The sequence below is a fragment of the Tachypleus tridentatus genome, chromosome 7, assembly GCF_004210375.1.
Source record: "Tachypleus tridentatus isolate NWPU-2018 chromosome 7, ASM421037v1, whole genome shotgun sequence".
Taxonomy (NCBI): Eukaryota; Metazoa; Arthropoda; class Merostomata; order Xiphosura; family Limulidae; genus Tachypleus; species Tachypleus tridentatus.
The window spans coordinates 92,482,153-92,499,360 of record NC_134831.1 but is presented as its reverse complement, the minus strand read 5'-3'; the positions used below and the strand labels follow the sequence as shown (position 1 = coordinate 92,499,360).

At 32.9% G+C, this 17,208-nt stretch overlaps 1 protein-coding gene across 1 annotated transcript; it reads left to right on the top strand.

Annotated features, from left to right (window-relative positions):
- The first annotated feature begins 4,223 nt into the window (after positions 1–4,223).
- LOC143257729 (hatching enzyme 1.2-like) lies at positions 4,224–16,786 on the top strand. The gene is made up of 9 exons (XM_076516762.1): positions 4,224–4,615; positions 6,499–6,538; positions 7,858–7,905; positions 8,085–8,167; positions 10,484–10,559; positions 10,790–10,907; positions 15,201–15,376; positions 15,689–15,946; positions 16,650–16,786. Exons 1-9 carry the CDS (start codon positions 4,412–4,414, stop codon positions 16,784–16,786), a joined length of 1,140 nt encoding a protein of 379 aa, XP_076372877.1. The 5' UTR covers positions 4,224–4,411.
- The last annotated feature ends 422 nt before the right edge of the window (positions 16,787–17,208 follow it).

The following is a 17,208-nucleotide window of genomic DNA, read 5'->3' as shown; positions in this document are numbered from 1 at the left end:
TTATATTAAGAATGATATCTGGTCAAAATATTAGTTCATCAGACATATAAGATAACCAAGTGTGGTTTTTCGTAAAGTTTTAATTTGTAAGTAAAAAAATATTTTTACATTAAATGTTAGAAGTTTATGACCATCTAACCAATATAAATCTTCCTACACAACCGATCTGTAATGATCCTACACTTATTTATTACCATATATAGGAGAATTGATTCTCTTAATGAGAAATATGGTGCACGAGCTACGTCATCACGTATGCCCACGATGTGAACTGGGCTGTGTCTTTAAGCCTGAATATAGATTTCTTCCGATTGAGGGATCAGATATCTACATTCGAAACGTAAAATGTTTTGTACCTGTTGGATCCACGTCTAGGTTGACACTATTTTCCTTGTGTAAACTTACCCAGTTGGTTCTGCGTGTCTTGTCCAAAGACAAGTATAGAACCCCATACTTTAGCTTGTAAGTTTGCAAAGTGGTTACTGGTTCGCATACCAGATTACGTGAGTTTGAATTTTACGTCATTTTTCAAAATTGAAAACAATGCGCTGAATGATTGCAATGAACCAATAAAAAGATGATTCCGCCAATGGGTCAACATTATGTCTATGGAGTTCCACCGTAGAATCCGAGATTCGATACCGCCATGGTCAAAGAGTACCCATGTATCAATAAGAATCTTTGTGCTATAACAAGTAAATAAAATAACAGGACAATTTAAAACTGTCACAATGAAATCACGAACAGGAATATATAAACAGAAACATAAACTACATATAAAGACAGAAAGACAGTTTATTAATTTACAAACATAAGGTGAGATTGAAAGAAAAACTAGTATTGCAAGTTTGTTTAAATAAACTCAATAACCTTTCCAATACACTCAAACACACACTCACTTTTATAACTTCCAATTTAATTGTTTATGCTGAATAGACTGATCTTGTGTTGTGTTCGTTATTTGCTTGAGTCTTATGTGTGTTTAGAAAAACAGAAAGAAGTTAAGTTTTCTCCGACTTTCAAAGGAGAATGATTGTGGGTGCCTCTCTACCAAAAATTATTTATCAGAAGTCGACTGTTAACAGTATTTGTAGAAATGAAACACACATACCAACAGTAAAAGCTGTGCTTGTTAATCGATTTATTAAGATATATAAAATTAATCCAATTTACGTATTTCAAAATAGAGTGTTTCAAACCCATGTTAAAATACTAGACGTGTACAGAGCCGTTTACAAACACGTGTATTCCGAATTATCGTAATAGGTAGCTAATGTTAGTGAATATAGTAACATTAAAAACAATATAATATGTTTAAGTTTTAAGAATTGTTTCTAACTAGACCAGAATATTCTATATACAAAGTCCAATATAAATTATTATTTATTTAAATAATGACTTCCGTCGTTTTATTTCCTACTTAATGGAACGTCTTAATTCAAATATTTTTTTTTAAGTGAAAGTACACTGCAACCCCAGCGTAAGCGATAACTACACTTGTAAAGTAAGCCAGAAGAACTCGTGGAAAGAAACACGTGTATTTCTTCGTTCAGTGAGGGTAACACAATTCGATTCTGATATTCCATGAATATTATTGTGTTTTTGGCTTCATTTTCTCAGAGTTTTAAGAAAAATCGAAGGAAAACAGATGTCGACAGAAACATCAAAGAAACTTGGATGGAAAAATAGAAAACTTGTAACGATCGAACTTCGATTATAGCGTTGCGCAAGCGCAGTATCTTGTTTCATGTGAAAGATTATTTAGGGTGTTTATTTAAAAAAAGTATAATATAAAAACATGTGTAATACGTACATTACGTGTCAATTTGTTTCTTGTGGACGTTCAGGCCACGTATAAGCAAAGGTTTTGTTTCGGTTATTAGTATAGAACTTCTGATGTGGGTTATAACTCCTCTGATATGAGTTATAACTCCAGAAGATTGACTCCCAAACATTTTTCACTGATCTTTACTTGCACAACTCCTCAAATGTCAAATATAATAAGTTTTGTAGAGTTTTTTTTGTTATCAAATATTCATCGTTTTGTGTAACACTAGCAACACCCGTAACAGCTTATCACGACTCACAGTTTGGAAACCTCTGCGCTATTAAACTCTAGCAACACGCCAAACAATTTACAATGAGTCATAATATGGAAATCACTGCACCATAAAACTCTAGCAACACTGGAAACAACTTAACACAACTCACAGTCTGGAAACCGCTGCGTTATAAAACTCTAGCAACACGCCAAAGAATTTACAATGACTCATAGTTTGGAAATCACTGCACTATAAAACTCTAGCAACACTCCTAACAACTTATCTCGTTTTACAGTTTGGAAACCACTGCACAGTAAAACTCTAGCAACACCAAAATTTCTAATAACTTATCACGACTCACAGTTTAGAAACCACTGCACTATAAAACTCTAGTAACACTTCTAACAACTTATCACGACTCACAGTTTAGAAACCATTGAACTAGAGGGAAGGTAGTTAGTCAACCGCACGAAATGGCACGGGGGAGCGATCCAGGGATCCTTGGATTCATAGTCTAATACGATTACCATTTGGTAATTCGTAGCCTAAATATAGTAATAAAAATAATATCGTAATTTCTAGAAAACATTTTAGTAATTTTCACAAGCTATTGTTGAATAACCTCGTAAGTGTTATTTTTTACTTATTTATTATTTATCTTAAAGTCTGATCAGAGTGTGACTGAAAATGACAGAATAAAAATTAGTTAGGGCCATCTACTATAAATTGTTTGTTTTTTGAATTTCGCACAAAGCTACACAAGGGCTATCTGTGCTAGCCGTCCCTAATTTAGCAGTGTAAGACTAGAGGGAAGGCAGCTAGTCATCACCACCCACCGCCAACAATATTGGGCTAATCTTTTACCAACGAATAGTGGGATTGACCGTCACATTATAACGCCCCCACGGCTGAACGGGCGAGCATGTTTGGCGCAAAGGGGATGCGAACCCGCGACCCTCAGATTACGAGTCGCACGCCTTAACCCATCTGACCATGCCGGGCCTAAACTGTAAACAAAACACCTTCCTGACCAAGTTTTCCTTTGATTTTTACTTCGTATTTAAATTTAAAAAAAAATATATTTTATTTTACAGTTTCCAGAAACATTGTACGATTGATTTTATTAATCGAAAAGCTCATCATGGCCAGGTGGGTTAACTCGTTCGACTCCTAATCTGCGAGTCGCGGGTTCAAATCCATGTCACACAAAACATGGTCGCCCTTTCAGCTGTAGAGCGTTGTAATGTGATCGTAAGTCACACTATACGTTGTTAAAAGAGTAGCCCAAGTTTTGACTGTGGGTGATGATGACTACCTGCCTTCCTTCCAGTCTTACACTGCTAAATTAGGGACCGCTAGAGCAGATAGCCCTCATGTAGCTTTGTGCGAAATTTTAAAAAAATCCAAAACGTTTCTAAGACTAACTAACAGATGTTAATATTTTAGTTATATTCATTATATTTTAAAAATTTACTAACTAAATCCGTATTACACAGAAGAACGAATATCAGTTTGTTTTGAGAAAAGTTTCATGTTTTCATGTGTAACTTATTCAATATGAGCTGCGCATTTGTTTCTTTATCATATTGCGTTGGAATATTTAGTATAATTTATATTTTTTATATTACTTAAACCGACCATGTGTTTGAAATTTAATTTGAAAACACTTACATGATAGGTCTGGTTTACAAGTTTAATGTAATAAAGTTTCATTTCGATATTTCTTAATACGTTAGGTTAGACGTTAAAATACCACAGAATGTTAAGTGATGACTGTTATGTAGCACTGAAGTCCATACTTTGACAGATTGTTTTGGCAGAGTATTCATGTTAAACTTTGCAGAAAGGCGGAAGACTTTCGAAACGTCGTCCTCTACACTTGTGTCTCCACAACAGGCAGTTGTCGTCCATTCTACAAAGCTTCATCATTGTTCAACTAGTCGCTTAATATTAACAAGTTAACGTGTATGTGGGTCTTGGAAGAAATTCACAAATAGCTCACTCATTTCCTCAAACGTTTCTCATGTTTGAAACACACCAGGTCATACGGGCACCGCCCTTAACTCACGAATCTTATTAAATTTTTGGACGATTATGTAACGAAAATTAAGAGAAAGCAGCCCTTATAATCTATTTTTCGTGCTTTGTCTTATTCGACAAAAATCTTTCAGCGGTGACACTAAAACTGATTGGTTGTTGTAAAAACTGCAGTGAGACCGAATAAGATTCTGTTTAGTTTCGTATTAAGAGACACACTATATAAAGTTTTGTCCAAGACATATTGATATCATTGTATTCTGATATCAAACATTCAAGACGAGAAGTCTCAGACAGTTGAAGACAACTTTGATGCTGTTTATGTTACAGATATGAACACATTATGCATAATATGTATCTGCTTCGCAATCTTCGAAACCGAGACGCGCATCATCAGAGCTTTTAACTCAAACACTACGACTTGGCCAGAAGTCGAAACTAACTCATACACGAGGACACAAGACGAGACTGAAGGGGTCTTGTTGACGCTAGTACTTCCAGATTTTGTCACAGTTAAAGCAGTCGCTGACGTCGGGGTGAGTATAAGTCTACAAGATCCTGAAAGAGCTGGGAAGCGAGTGTAAGTCTACGACATTCTGTAAGAGCTGGGAGGTGAGTGTAGGTCTATGACATTCTGTAAGAGCTGGGAGGTGAGTGCAGGTCTACGACATTCTGTAAGAGCTGGGAGGTGAGTGTAGGTCTACGACATTCTGTAAGAGCTGGGAGGTGAGTGTAGATCTACGACATTCTGTAAAAGCTGGGAGGTGAGTGTAGGTCTACGACATTCTGTAAGAGCTGGGAGATGAGTGTAGATCTACGACATTCTGTAAGAGCTGGGAGGTGAGTGTAGGTCTACGACATTCTGTAAGAGCTGGGAGGTGAGTGTAGGTCTACGACATTCTGTAAGAGCTGGGAGATGAGTGTAGGTCTACGACATTCTGAAAGAACTGGGAAGCGAGTGTAGGTCTACGACATTCTGTAAGAGCTGGGAGGTGAGTGTAGGTCTACAACATTCTGTGAGAGCTGGGAGGTGAGTGTTGGTCTACGACGTTCACTAAATATTTCCACGTGAGTGCACCTTTACAAAACAGTAAGAAATGCAAGGGTATTATAACTATAAAGTTCAGTAAGGGGTCAGAGGTTAGAACATATTTATACACAGAAATACAGATTTGACAGTTGAAATAAATATAAAAGTGTTAAATTTATTTCCACTGTTATTCACAAAAACAATTAAAATATATTGCGTAAGACAAACATTCACTGGTTTGTTAGAAATGTTGATGTTTGTGCTGTAGCACGAACTTGCAAGTCCTCCCTCATTGTTTAGGTTTTGGTTTCGTTTTAATAACGGCCCGGCATGGCCAGTGGGTTAAGGCGTGCGACTCGTAATCCCCGAGGGTAGCAGGTTCGCATCCCCTTCGCACCAAACATGCTCGCTCCTTCAGCCGTGGGGGCGTTATAATGTGACGGTCAATCCCACTATTCGTTGGTAAAAGAATAGCCCAAGAGTTGGCGGTGGGTGGTGATGACTAGCTGCCTTTCCTCTGGTCTTACACTGCTAAATTAGGGACGGCTAGCGCAGATAGCCCTCGAGTCACTTTGTGCGAAATTCAAAACAGTTTTAATAACACATAATTAATCCACTGCTTACATTAGCTCCAGCAACAACCAAGAGAAAAAATCTTTTATCGAATTCTGAACGTCTACTTTGAACTAATAATATTTAATGACAGGATTTTTACTGCACTCATTGGTCCTAAATATTTTAAGTGCAGATCAGTTTTGTTTTAAAAGATATAAATAAACCATCCATACGTTTCTTATAAAATAAAAAAGCAAGCCTTAAGTCTCTTTCAAGAACTATGTAATACACCATAAGTTTCTTGTAAGAGATATAAATATAGATTAAATATATATATGTAAGGAACACAAGTAATTATTAAGTGGATTTTAAGATATATATATATTCTTTAATTTATTTCAAGAGGTATAACTATACCTTAACTCTCTTTTAACGAACATAAACAACAATTAAGTTTCTAACAAGAGATATAAGTTCTTTAAAAGTCATTGAAAAGATTATAAACAGAAGTTCACATGATAAGTGTTACTTAAAATGAGTGATACTCACGGAATATATCTTCACCAACTCGTCAAAAAATAGGTACATATTAAATTAACTTTATTATGCGTCAGGTTATTATTTGGTTTACTCAGTTAACTAGCAAGGTATTGTAGTTCCAGAAATCTCTGGAACCTCACCAGTAATGTGACAATTTTAAATAAGATCGTCTGTCAAACTTATTCAAGTAATTCACCTAAGAAAAACTTACATTTATGTGTGAGTTATTCTCATTTGTATGTTCGTGATTTGCTGTTAACAAAAGATGTTAAAATATTTTATTCTATGTTTCAGCTAAAGAGGAATTCCACAAAGGACCAGGACTTGTCTACTGGTAGGTTAGAGTTATATAAAGTTAGTTGTCACAGATTGTCTACTGGTAGGTTAGAGTTATATAAAGTTAGTTGTCACAGATTGTCTACTGGTAGGTTAGAGTTATATAAAGTGAGTTGTCACAGATTGTCTACTGGTAGGTTAGAGGTATATAAAGTGAGTTGTCACAGATTGTCTACTGGTAGGTTAGAGTTATATAAAGTTAGTTGTCACAGATTCATTGTTACTTGATAAATAGTTTTGTAATAACTTTAGTAAAACAACAAGAACTTTAATGTAAACAGTATTCTAAAAGTAATGTTACTTTGTCCTGTTTTCATTTTGTGATAAGATGACGTATTTTTGGATCATGTAAGATTGTTATTACTACCACTTTCATGACTACATGTTGTGACTTGGAGACCCAACTTTATGCCATAAATACTTCACGATTGTGACTTTGATTTTACATCCCAGTGTAATTGTTTCGAGTTAAGAATTAGTTGCTATTGGAATTCTGTTTAGCAATATTAAGACAAAAGAAACTGGTATTGGACTTATATGTATACACACTATGACAGAAGTAACTAGTATTGGACTTTTGTTTAGACATATTAAGACAAGAGTAACAAGTCTTGGACTTGTGTTTAGATGTATTAAAACTGAAGTAACTGGTGTTGGACTTGTGTTTAGACATATTACTACAGCCTCACGCTAGTACAGCGGTATGTCTCCGGATTTACAACGCTAAAATGAGCGGTTCGATTCCCCTCGGGGGGCTGAGAAGATAACCCGATGTGGCTTTGCTATAAGAAAAACACACACACACATATTACTACAGAAGTAACTACTATTAGACATATTAAGACAAAAGTAACAAGTCTTGGACTTGTGTTTAGATATATTAAGACAGACGAAACTAGTATTGGACTTGTGTTAAGATATATTAAGACAGACGAAACTAGTATTGGACTTGTGTTAAGATATATTAAGACAGACGAAACTAGTATTGGACTTGTGTTTAGATATATTAAGACAGACGTAACTAGTATTGGACTTGTGTTTAATAACTAAAATAATGTATTACAACTAACTAAAACATTGTTTGCTCTAGATACATCTGTTTTGATTTCTGTGATTAACAAATGGTTTACACGTACGGTAGTGTTGTTGTGTATACAATGATGGTACCGATGCTAAAATTGTAGAACTCTACATCACGACATATTTAGTTTACTTTTAACATTCATATCTCACCAGTTAAAATGGAAAATGTAATGTATATCATAGAACAGTTATTAAATTACTGAAAAACATATTGATTTATTTCATTCATTCAAGGAACACCCCTCGGAGATGAAGATTTTGGAGGAATTGAACATTTAGTATGTACGTATTGAGAATCTTTGAAATATACGATTCAACAAATTGTGAAACTAAAGATTTACGTCTTTTTTTAATGTCGTCAGAACTGACTTTAATATCATTTATTTTAATAAACGTTTTAAGCTTAAATAAATGTTTCCTTCTATTATATAAGCAATATTTTTTTTTTTTACTGTTCATAGTTTCTGACTATAAGCCACCAGAGGGAGATGATCCAATTGCGAAGAGTGGCTATTTTGAAGGAGATATTGTCGAAGATTTAATTGTAAGATATCTAATACACTCATATCTAAATTACAATATGAAAATTATATGTCAAAAAACGTATTATAAGCTACCCTCTATCGAATTTATTGTCGTAATTTTTTGTTTAAAGCTATTCTTGGCATCTCTTTTCCGAGTCACGTGGTTAAGGCGTTCGACTCGTACTCCAAGGGTCGCGAGTTCGAATCTCCGACGCACCAAACATACTCGCCCTTTCAGCCGTGGGGGCGTTATAAAGTGACGGTCAATCCCACTATTTGTTGGTAAAAGTGCAGCCCCAGAGCTGGCGGTGAGCGGTGGTGACGATCTGATTTCAGTCTAGTCTTTCACTGCTGAATTAGAGTCGGCTAGCGCAGATAGCCCTCGTGTTCCTTTGCGCGAAATTCAAAAAACAAACAAACATCAATTTTTTTAAAATAGTTAACCCCTTTTTTATAAATAAATTGGAAGAAAGGACAAATAACAATTAAAAGTCACCTGAAATAGTGTTGTTTAATACTCAGGGTAACGAAACTTAACATCATATTATTATAAAGTTACCTTAGTTTTAAGTTCATTGTCTATGTTTTTATGTTGTTCAATACTCAGGGTAACGAAACTTAACATCATATTATTATAAAGTTACCTTAGTTTTAAGTTCATTGTTTATGTTTTTATGTTGTTCAATACTCAGGGTAACGAAACTTAACATCATATTATTATAAAGTTACCTTAGTTTTAAGTTCATTGTTTATGTTTTTATGTTGTTCAATACTCAGGGTAACGAAACTTAACATCATATTATTATAAAGTTACCTTAGTTTTAAGTTCATTGTTTATGTTTTTATGTGGTTCAATACTCAGGGTAACGAAACTTAACATCATATTATTATAAAGTTACCTTAGTTTTAAGTTCATTGTTTATGTTTTTATGCTGTTCAATACTCAGGATAACGAAACTTAACATCATATTATTATAAAGTTACCTTAGTTTTAAGTTCATTGTTTATGTTTTTATGTTGTTCAATACTCAGGGTAACGAAACTTAACATCATATTATTATAAAGTTACCTTAGTTTTAAGTTCATTGTTTATGTTTTTATGTTGTTCAATACTCAGGGTAACGAAACTTAACATCATATTATTATAAAGTTACCTTAGTTTTAAGTTCATTGTTTATGTTTTATGTTGTTCAATACTCAGGGTAACGAAACTTAACATCATATTATTATAAAGTTACCTTAGTTTTAAGTTCATTGTTTATGTTTTATGTTGTTCAATACTCAGGGTAACGAAACTTAACATCATATTATTATAAAGTTACCTTAGTTTTAAGTTCATTGTTTATGTTTTTATGTTGTTCAATACTCAGGATAACGAAACTTAACATCATATTATTATAAAGTTACCTTAGTTTTAAGTTCATTGTCTATGTTTTGATTTTTTTATAAGCATTAGGTTTTGTTTATGCGAAGGAAAATGTAGTACCATCAACTGGGAACGGTCGAAACTGAGATATATGAATTTAAATATCACAGTCAGGTTAGCCTCCGACGTCATATAATTATGGTTTCGAAGTGAGTTTTCTTTGGTTAAGTGTGGATATTATACACAGAGATATTCCAAACGACGACTGCGAAATAGCCATTACAGGGTCCCTACGTAAGGTACACTATATTGTATATTTATTGTTGTTTTCATTAGTAATGTTGTAATCCTGGCTTGTATATCGAACGTAAATTTTCATTGTCTATCAAAATTTGTAGTGCATGTTGAAGGGATTCACACATTTTGATAAAAGTTAAGAGACAATTATCTTTACAAATCAGATAAATATAAAATATATATATAAGTAAATAAAAATATATTATTTATCAGAATTGCAAATGTCATTTTTCTTAACTCATAATGAATGTAATTATGTTTTCTATTTTCATTTATAATTCATTATTATAAGGTTACCTTAAAAATATTTACTCTTGTTAGAGTTAACATTATATCCACCATGGGTATTGAAACCCGGTTTCTAGCAGTGCGAGTCTGAAAATATACCAACGTGCCACTGGGAAATATATAGGTGAAAAATGATAGAATATAATACAATAATAAATTATTCTTTAGCTAAGTGAGGTTCCTCATAATTATATTTAAAAAAATCATTATGTCTGGAATGATTCAACTGTTTTTAATTGTGATAATCTAGTGTAATCTAATGAACTCTTTATCCGAGAAAGCACAACAATAACAACAGAAACAAGTCCTTCAAAACACAGAAATATTTAATCAATCAGAAGTAAATCACTTCTCAAACGTGCTCTTGTGTTTGTTTATTATCTAGGGCAGGAATGCCATAAGAGACCGTCGTACTATGTGGCCAGATGGAGTTGTACCGTACACTATTTCTCCTGACTTCAGTGAGTATGAATTTTGTTCTAATGTCCTTATAAAATCTCTTATTGTTTTAGAAATACTTTCCTAAGGTTTTATCGTTTAAATGTATTATAATTATTCAACTTCAGTCAATTAACTTCTCAGTTACTGATGGGGAAAATTAAAATATCGTCTCTTAAAAAGCGTTAAAAAATCATATTTGCTTAATTCGTCAAGTATAAAGAAAAACTGATAAGTTTAGTTTGTCTTCCAGCCACCAGGGACAGGAGAGTTATTGCTGCCGCTTTTCGAGAATATGAAGAAAACACGTGTATCCGGTTTGTTTCTAGGACTAATGAATATGACTACATCCACATTAGTCCAGGCTACGGGTAAGCTATGAATATGACTACATCCACACTAGTCCAGGCTACGGGTAAGCTATGAATATGACTACATCCACACTAGTCCAGGCCATGAGAAAGCTATGAATATGACTACATTCACACTAGTCCAGGCTATGAGTAAGCTATGAATATGACTAAATCCACACTAGTTCAGGCTATGAGTAAGCTATGAATATGACTACATCCACATTAGTCAAGGCTACGGGTAAGCTATGAATATGACTACATCCACATTAGTCCAGGCTATGGGTAAGTTATGAATATGACTACATCCACATTAGTCAAGGCTACGGGTAAGCTATGAATATGACTACATCCACATTAGTCCAGGCTACGGATAAGCTATGAATATGACTACATCCACATTAGTCCAGGCTATGGGTAAGCTATGAATATGACTACATCCACATTAGCCTAGGCTATGAGTAAGCTATAAATATGACTACATCCACATTAGTCCAGGCTATGGGTAAGCTATGAATATGACTACATCCACATTAGTCCAGGCTATGGGTAAGTTATGAATATGACTACATCCGTATTAGTTCAGGCTATGAGTAAGCTATGAATATGACTACATCCACACTAGTCCAGGCCATGAGAAAGCCATGAATATGACTACATTTACATTAGTCCAGGCTACGGGTAAGCTATGAATATGACTACATCCACACTAGTCCAGGCCATGAGAAAGCTATGAATATGACTATATCCACATTAGTCCAGGCTATGGGTAAGCTATGAATATGACTACATCCACATTAGTCCAGGCTATGGGTAAGCTATGAATATGACTACATTTACATTAGCCTAGGCTATGGGTTAGCTATGAATATGACCACATCCACATTAGCCCAGGCTAGGGGTTAGCTATGAATATGACTACATCCACATTAGCCCAGTATATGGGTAAGCTGGTTTTTAAAACCAGTTTGTGGCTAATATGAACTCAGTTGTCTTTTTACCGTAAACTTATTTCGTGTAAAAAAGTTAATTTGTGTCTGAAAGTCCAGATTATTAGTAATAAATGTAGTAACATTATACGTTCGAGATAACTTAGTTAGATAAATATATTTACAATTTACATTCGAGTTAAATAGATAACGTGAAAATAGTTACAATTCATAGTTGAGGTAAATTGGTAACATAAATATAGTTACAAAATTACAGTCGAGGAAATTGGGTAAGATATGTATAGTTACAACTTACAGTGAAAGTAAACGCACTGTGAGTATAATTAACAGGTAAGAATAAAGCATTGTGTTATCACAAGAATTAGATAAGATTAACACGTGAGACTATTACTTGAACATTTGTTGTTTTTACAAATATTAGATAAATTAAAGACGTGAGACTATTGATTGAACATTTGTCGTTATTACAAGAATTAGATAAATATAAGACGTGAGACTATTAATTGAACATTTGTCGTTATTACAAGAATTAGATAAATTTAAGACGTGAGACTATTAATTGAACATTTGTCGTTATTACAAGAATTAAATAAATTTAAGACGTGAGACTATTAATTGAACATTTGTCGTTTTTACAAATATTAGATAAATTGAAGACGTGAGACTATTATTTGAACATTTGTCGTTATTACAAATATTAGATAAAGTTAAGACGTGAGACTATTAATTGAACATTTGTCGTTATTACATGAATTAGATAAGTTTAAGAGTTAAGAATATTAAATAAACATTTTTTTGTTATCACAAGATAAGTTTAACATGTAAAACTGTTGGTAAAACATTTCTTACTCTTCACCCCAAATGTTTAATGTTAACAATTAAATTTCACCATTTTTCGTTATTACAAGAATTAGATAAATTTAAGACGTGAGACTATTAATTGAACATTTGTCGTTATTACATGAATTAGATAAATTGAAGACGTGATACTATTATTTGAACATTTGTCGTTATTACAAGAATTAAATAAATTTAAGACGTGAGACTATTGATTGAACATTTGTCGTTTTTACAAATATTAGATAAATTTAAGTCGTGAGACTATTAATTGAACATTTGTCGTTATTACAAGAATTAGATAAATGTAAGACGTCAGACTATTAATTGAACATTTGTCGTTATTACATGAATTAGATAAATTGAAGACGTGAGACTATTATTTGAACATTTGTCGTTATTACAAATATTAGATAAAGTTAAGACGTGAGACTATTAATTGAACATTGGTCGTTATTACATGAATTAGATAAGTTTAAGAGTTAAGAATATTAAATAAACATTTTTTTGTTATCACAAGATAAGTTTAACATGTAAAACTGTTGGTAAAACATTTCTTACTCTTCACCCGAAATGTTTAATATTAACAATTAAATTTCACCATTTTTCGTTATTACAAGAATTAGATAAATTTAAGACGTGAGACTATTAATTAAACATTTGTCGTTATTACATGAATTAGATAAATTGAAGACGTGATACTATTATTTGAATATTTGTCGTTATTACAAGAATTAAATAAATTTAAGACGTGAGACTATTGATTGAACATTTGTCGTTTTTACAAATATTAGATAAATTTAAGTCGTGAGACTATTAATTGAACATTTGTCGTTATTACAAGAATTAGATAAATGTAAGACGACAGACTATTAATTGAACATTTGTCGTTATTACATGAATTAGATAAATTAAAGACGTGAGACTATTATTTGAACATTTGTCGTTATTACAAATATTAGATAAAGTTAAGACGTGAGACTATTAATTGAACATTTGTCGTTATTACAAATATTAGATAAAGTTAAGACGTGAGACTATTAATTGAACATTTGTCGTTATTACATGAATTAGATAAGTTTAAGAGTTAAGAATATTAAATAAACATTTTATGTTATCACAAGATAAGTTTAACATGTAAAACTGTTGGTAAAACATTTCTTACTCTTCACCCGAAATGTTTAATATTAACAATTAAATTTCACCATTTTTTTCTCTTTAGAATTAAAATTTCTCTAACACTAAAGTCACCTGACCAAAGATTGTACTTCTTGGATAAACTATAAGTGTGAATCTATAAATTGTAGAATGGAGTGTATGGTCAAAGGTCATTGAAAGTGTGTTTCAAGCTCTGATTATTAGTTCTTTTCTTATTTGTAGACATTTTATTTAGACACCTGTCGGCGTGGTTATGAATTATCTGAGTTCTGGTGGCTCAGTTTCAAAAACAAAACTTTTTAAATATCAGTGTGATAAAATTATATAATCTTTTATTCTTTTCTACTTACAACAGTTATAGTGTTCATAATAATACGCTTACTGTCTTCTTTACCACTTACAATATTTAGGTTGTTCATATTAATACACTTACAATATTTAGGTTGTTCATATTAATACACTTACAATATTTAGGTTGTTCATATTAATACACTTACAATATTTATAGTGTTTATATTAATACACTGCTGTTTTCATTGGTACATACAATGTTTATAGTATTCATAATAATACATTGCTGGCGTTTTTGCTTCTTGTTGTTATTTAGGATATGACCTGAATATGTTATTTCTAGTATTCGTACTGTTGTCTTCTTTGTTACTTGTGTTATTTAGGATGTGATCTGGATATGTTATTTCTAGTACTTGTATTGCTGTCTTCTTTGTTACTTTTGTTATTTAGGATGTGATCTGAATATGTTATTTCTATTATTCGTATTGCTGTCTTCTTTGTTACGTGTGTTATTTTGGATGCGATCTGGATATGTTATTTCTAGTATTCGAAGTGCTGTTTATTTATTACTTGTGTTATTTAGGATGTGATCTGGATATGTTATTTCTAGTATTCGAAGTGCTGTCTTCTTTGTTACTTATGTTATTTAGGATGTGATCTGGATATGTTATTTCTAGTATTCGAAGTGCTGTCTTCTTTGTTACTTGTGTTATTTAAGATGTGATCTGGATATGTTATTTCTAGTACTTGTATTGCTGTCTTCTTTGTTACATGTGTTATTTAGGATGTGATCTGGATATGTTATTTCCAGTATTCGAAGTGCTGTCTTATTTGTTACATGTGTTATTTAGGATGTGATCTGGATATGTTATTTCTAGTACTTGTATTGCTGTCTTCTTTGTTACATGTGTTATTTAGGATGTGATCTGGATATGTTATTTCCAGTATTCGTAGTGCTGTCTTATTTGTTACATGTGTTATTTAGGATGTGATCTGGATATGTTATTTCTAGTATTCATACTGTTGTCTTCCACCAGTTCTTCCTTTTTTGTTTTTGTTTTTTTTCTTTCTGGAACAGTTGCAGTTCTCTCGTCGGTAGGAACAAAGGCGTACAAATTGTTTCCCTGGGAGATGGCTGTGTTTACGTCGGTGTTGTGATTCACGAACTGATGCACGCTGTGGGTTTCTGGCACGAGCAGAGCAGAGCAGACAGAGACGATTACGTAAAAGTCCTTTGGAATAATATTCAAGAAGGTATCCTTTAAACCATGCGAAAAATCTGACATATAAGTACTCAATACGGTAGTTCTAGACACGATGAAAGGAAAACAACTTTAGGAAGACAGATTGTTGTGTATTTCAGCAGTTTGGTTGAAACACAACACTGTTTGTGTTCACAATGATCAATAAAATCAAAGTTCATTCGTCTTCAGGTGACACATTGTTTTATCTTTTTAATAATAATTATGAGAAGATCAAAGTAGTTTCATTTCACTTCCTGATTCCACTGTCTTTATTGTTCTAATAGTTTTTAGCTGCAAGAATCTAATTATTTTTATTTGGTAGGAATGGAGTATAACTTTGCTAAATACACCTTGAAGAAAATTCAACACCTAGATGAACCCTATGATTACGAATCGGTTATGCACTACAATGAATTTGCCTTTGCTAGAAGCCAGTATCAGCCAACTATCAGGCCTATTAAATCAGAGGCTACTATTGGTCAGAGGCGAGGATTCAGCCAAACAGACATCAGAAAAATCAACAAGCTATATAGTTGTGAGATCAGAACAACTGCACCCAATAAAACCACAACTACACCAGGTAATCTTATCTCCGTCCATCTAGTTGTTTCTTATCTTAAAGGCTATTCTAGCTGTCTATTAACCTTCAGGGTTATCGATAGTGTATAGAACTTAAAGGTCATTGGATTGAAGGAAATAATTACATTTAATCGGTACATACCAGACCACCAGCTTCAAACAATGGATGATTACCGTAACTATTGTTAGAAATTTCTTTTCACACTGAGTTACAAAATAGGTTAAGTATAGTGTTGCATGTTAACGAGATTTATAATTCTGTTTTCCACCTGAAACAAATCAGATTTCAACGATACTTCTTACAATGCTCTTTAGCACATTCTTAAACTATGTTCTAAGTGGTTACGCGTGTTCTTTGTCACCTGAAAGAAACAGTGATATAAACATATTAACAGGCCTTGACACCAGATATATAAGTTCACATAAAATCCCAATCCATAACAATCCCTTTAATAAAATATTATTATTCACAGTTTACCGTTTTCACAGTTCGAGAGAAGATAATACCTACTACACTAGAGTGAAACGGGTTGTACTAATTTACAGATTATATTTGTCAGTTGTACTAAGTTTATTCCCAACAAAAGCGAGTTGAAAGTCTACATAGTAAGGTTAAATACACTGTGTTATCAAGAAGTGTGTGTCTCATAATTCACAACATGACATATAAAAACTGGTTCACCATGTTCTCTCCATCTATACAGTTACCGAGTGTTCTGACAACGATAAAAACTGTGGAATATGGGCTGAACAGGGAGAATGTAAGAAAAACCCTGAGTGGATGTTAGTGAACTGTAAAGTGTCCTGTCAAACGTGCGGTAGGTGTATAAATGTGAACTAAAAAATGTCTACACTGAGAGCAGAGAACAATAGAACCACACTATCATTTTATTAAAGTGTATACAGTACTGATATAGAGTATCACACTATCATGTTATTAAAGTGTATAGAGTACTGATATAGAGTATCACACTATCATGTTATTAAAGTGTATACAGTACTGATACAGAGTATCACACTATCATGTTATTAAAGTGTATACAGTACTGATATAGAGTATCACACTATCATGTTATTAAAGTGTATACGGTACTGATATAGAGTATCACACTATCATGTTATTAAAGTGTATACAGTACTGATATAGAGTATCACACTATCATGTTATTAAAGTGTATAGAGTACTGATATAGAGTATCACACTATCATGTTATTAAAGTGTATACAGTACTGATATAGAGTATCACACTATCATGTTATTAA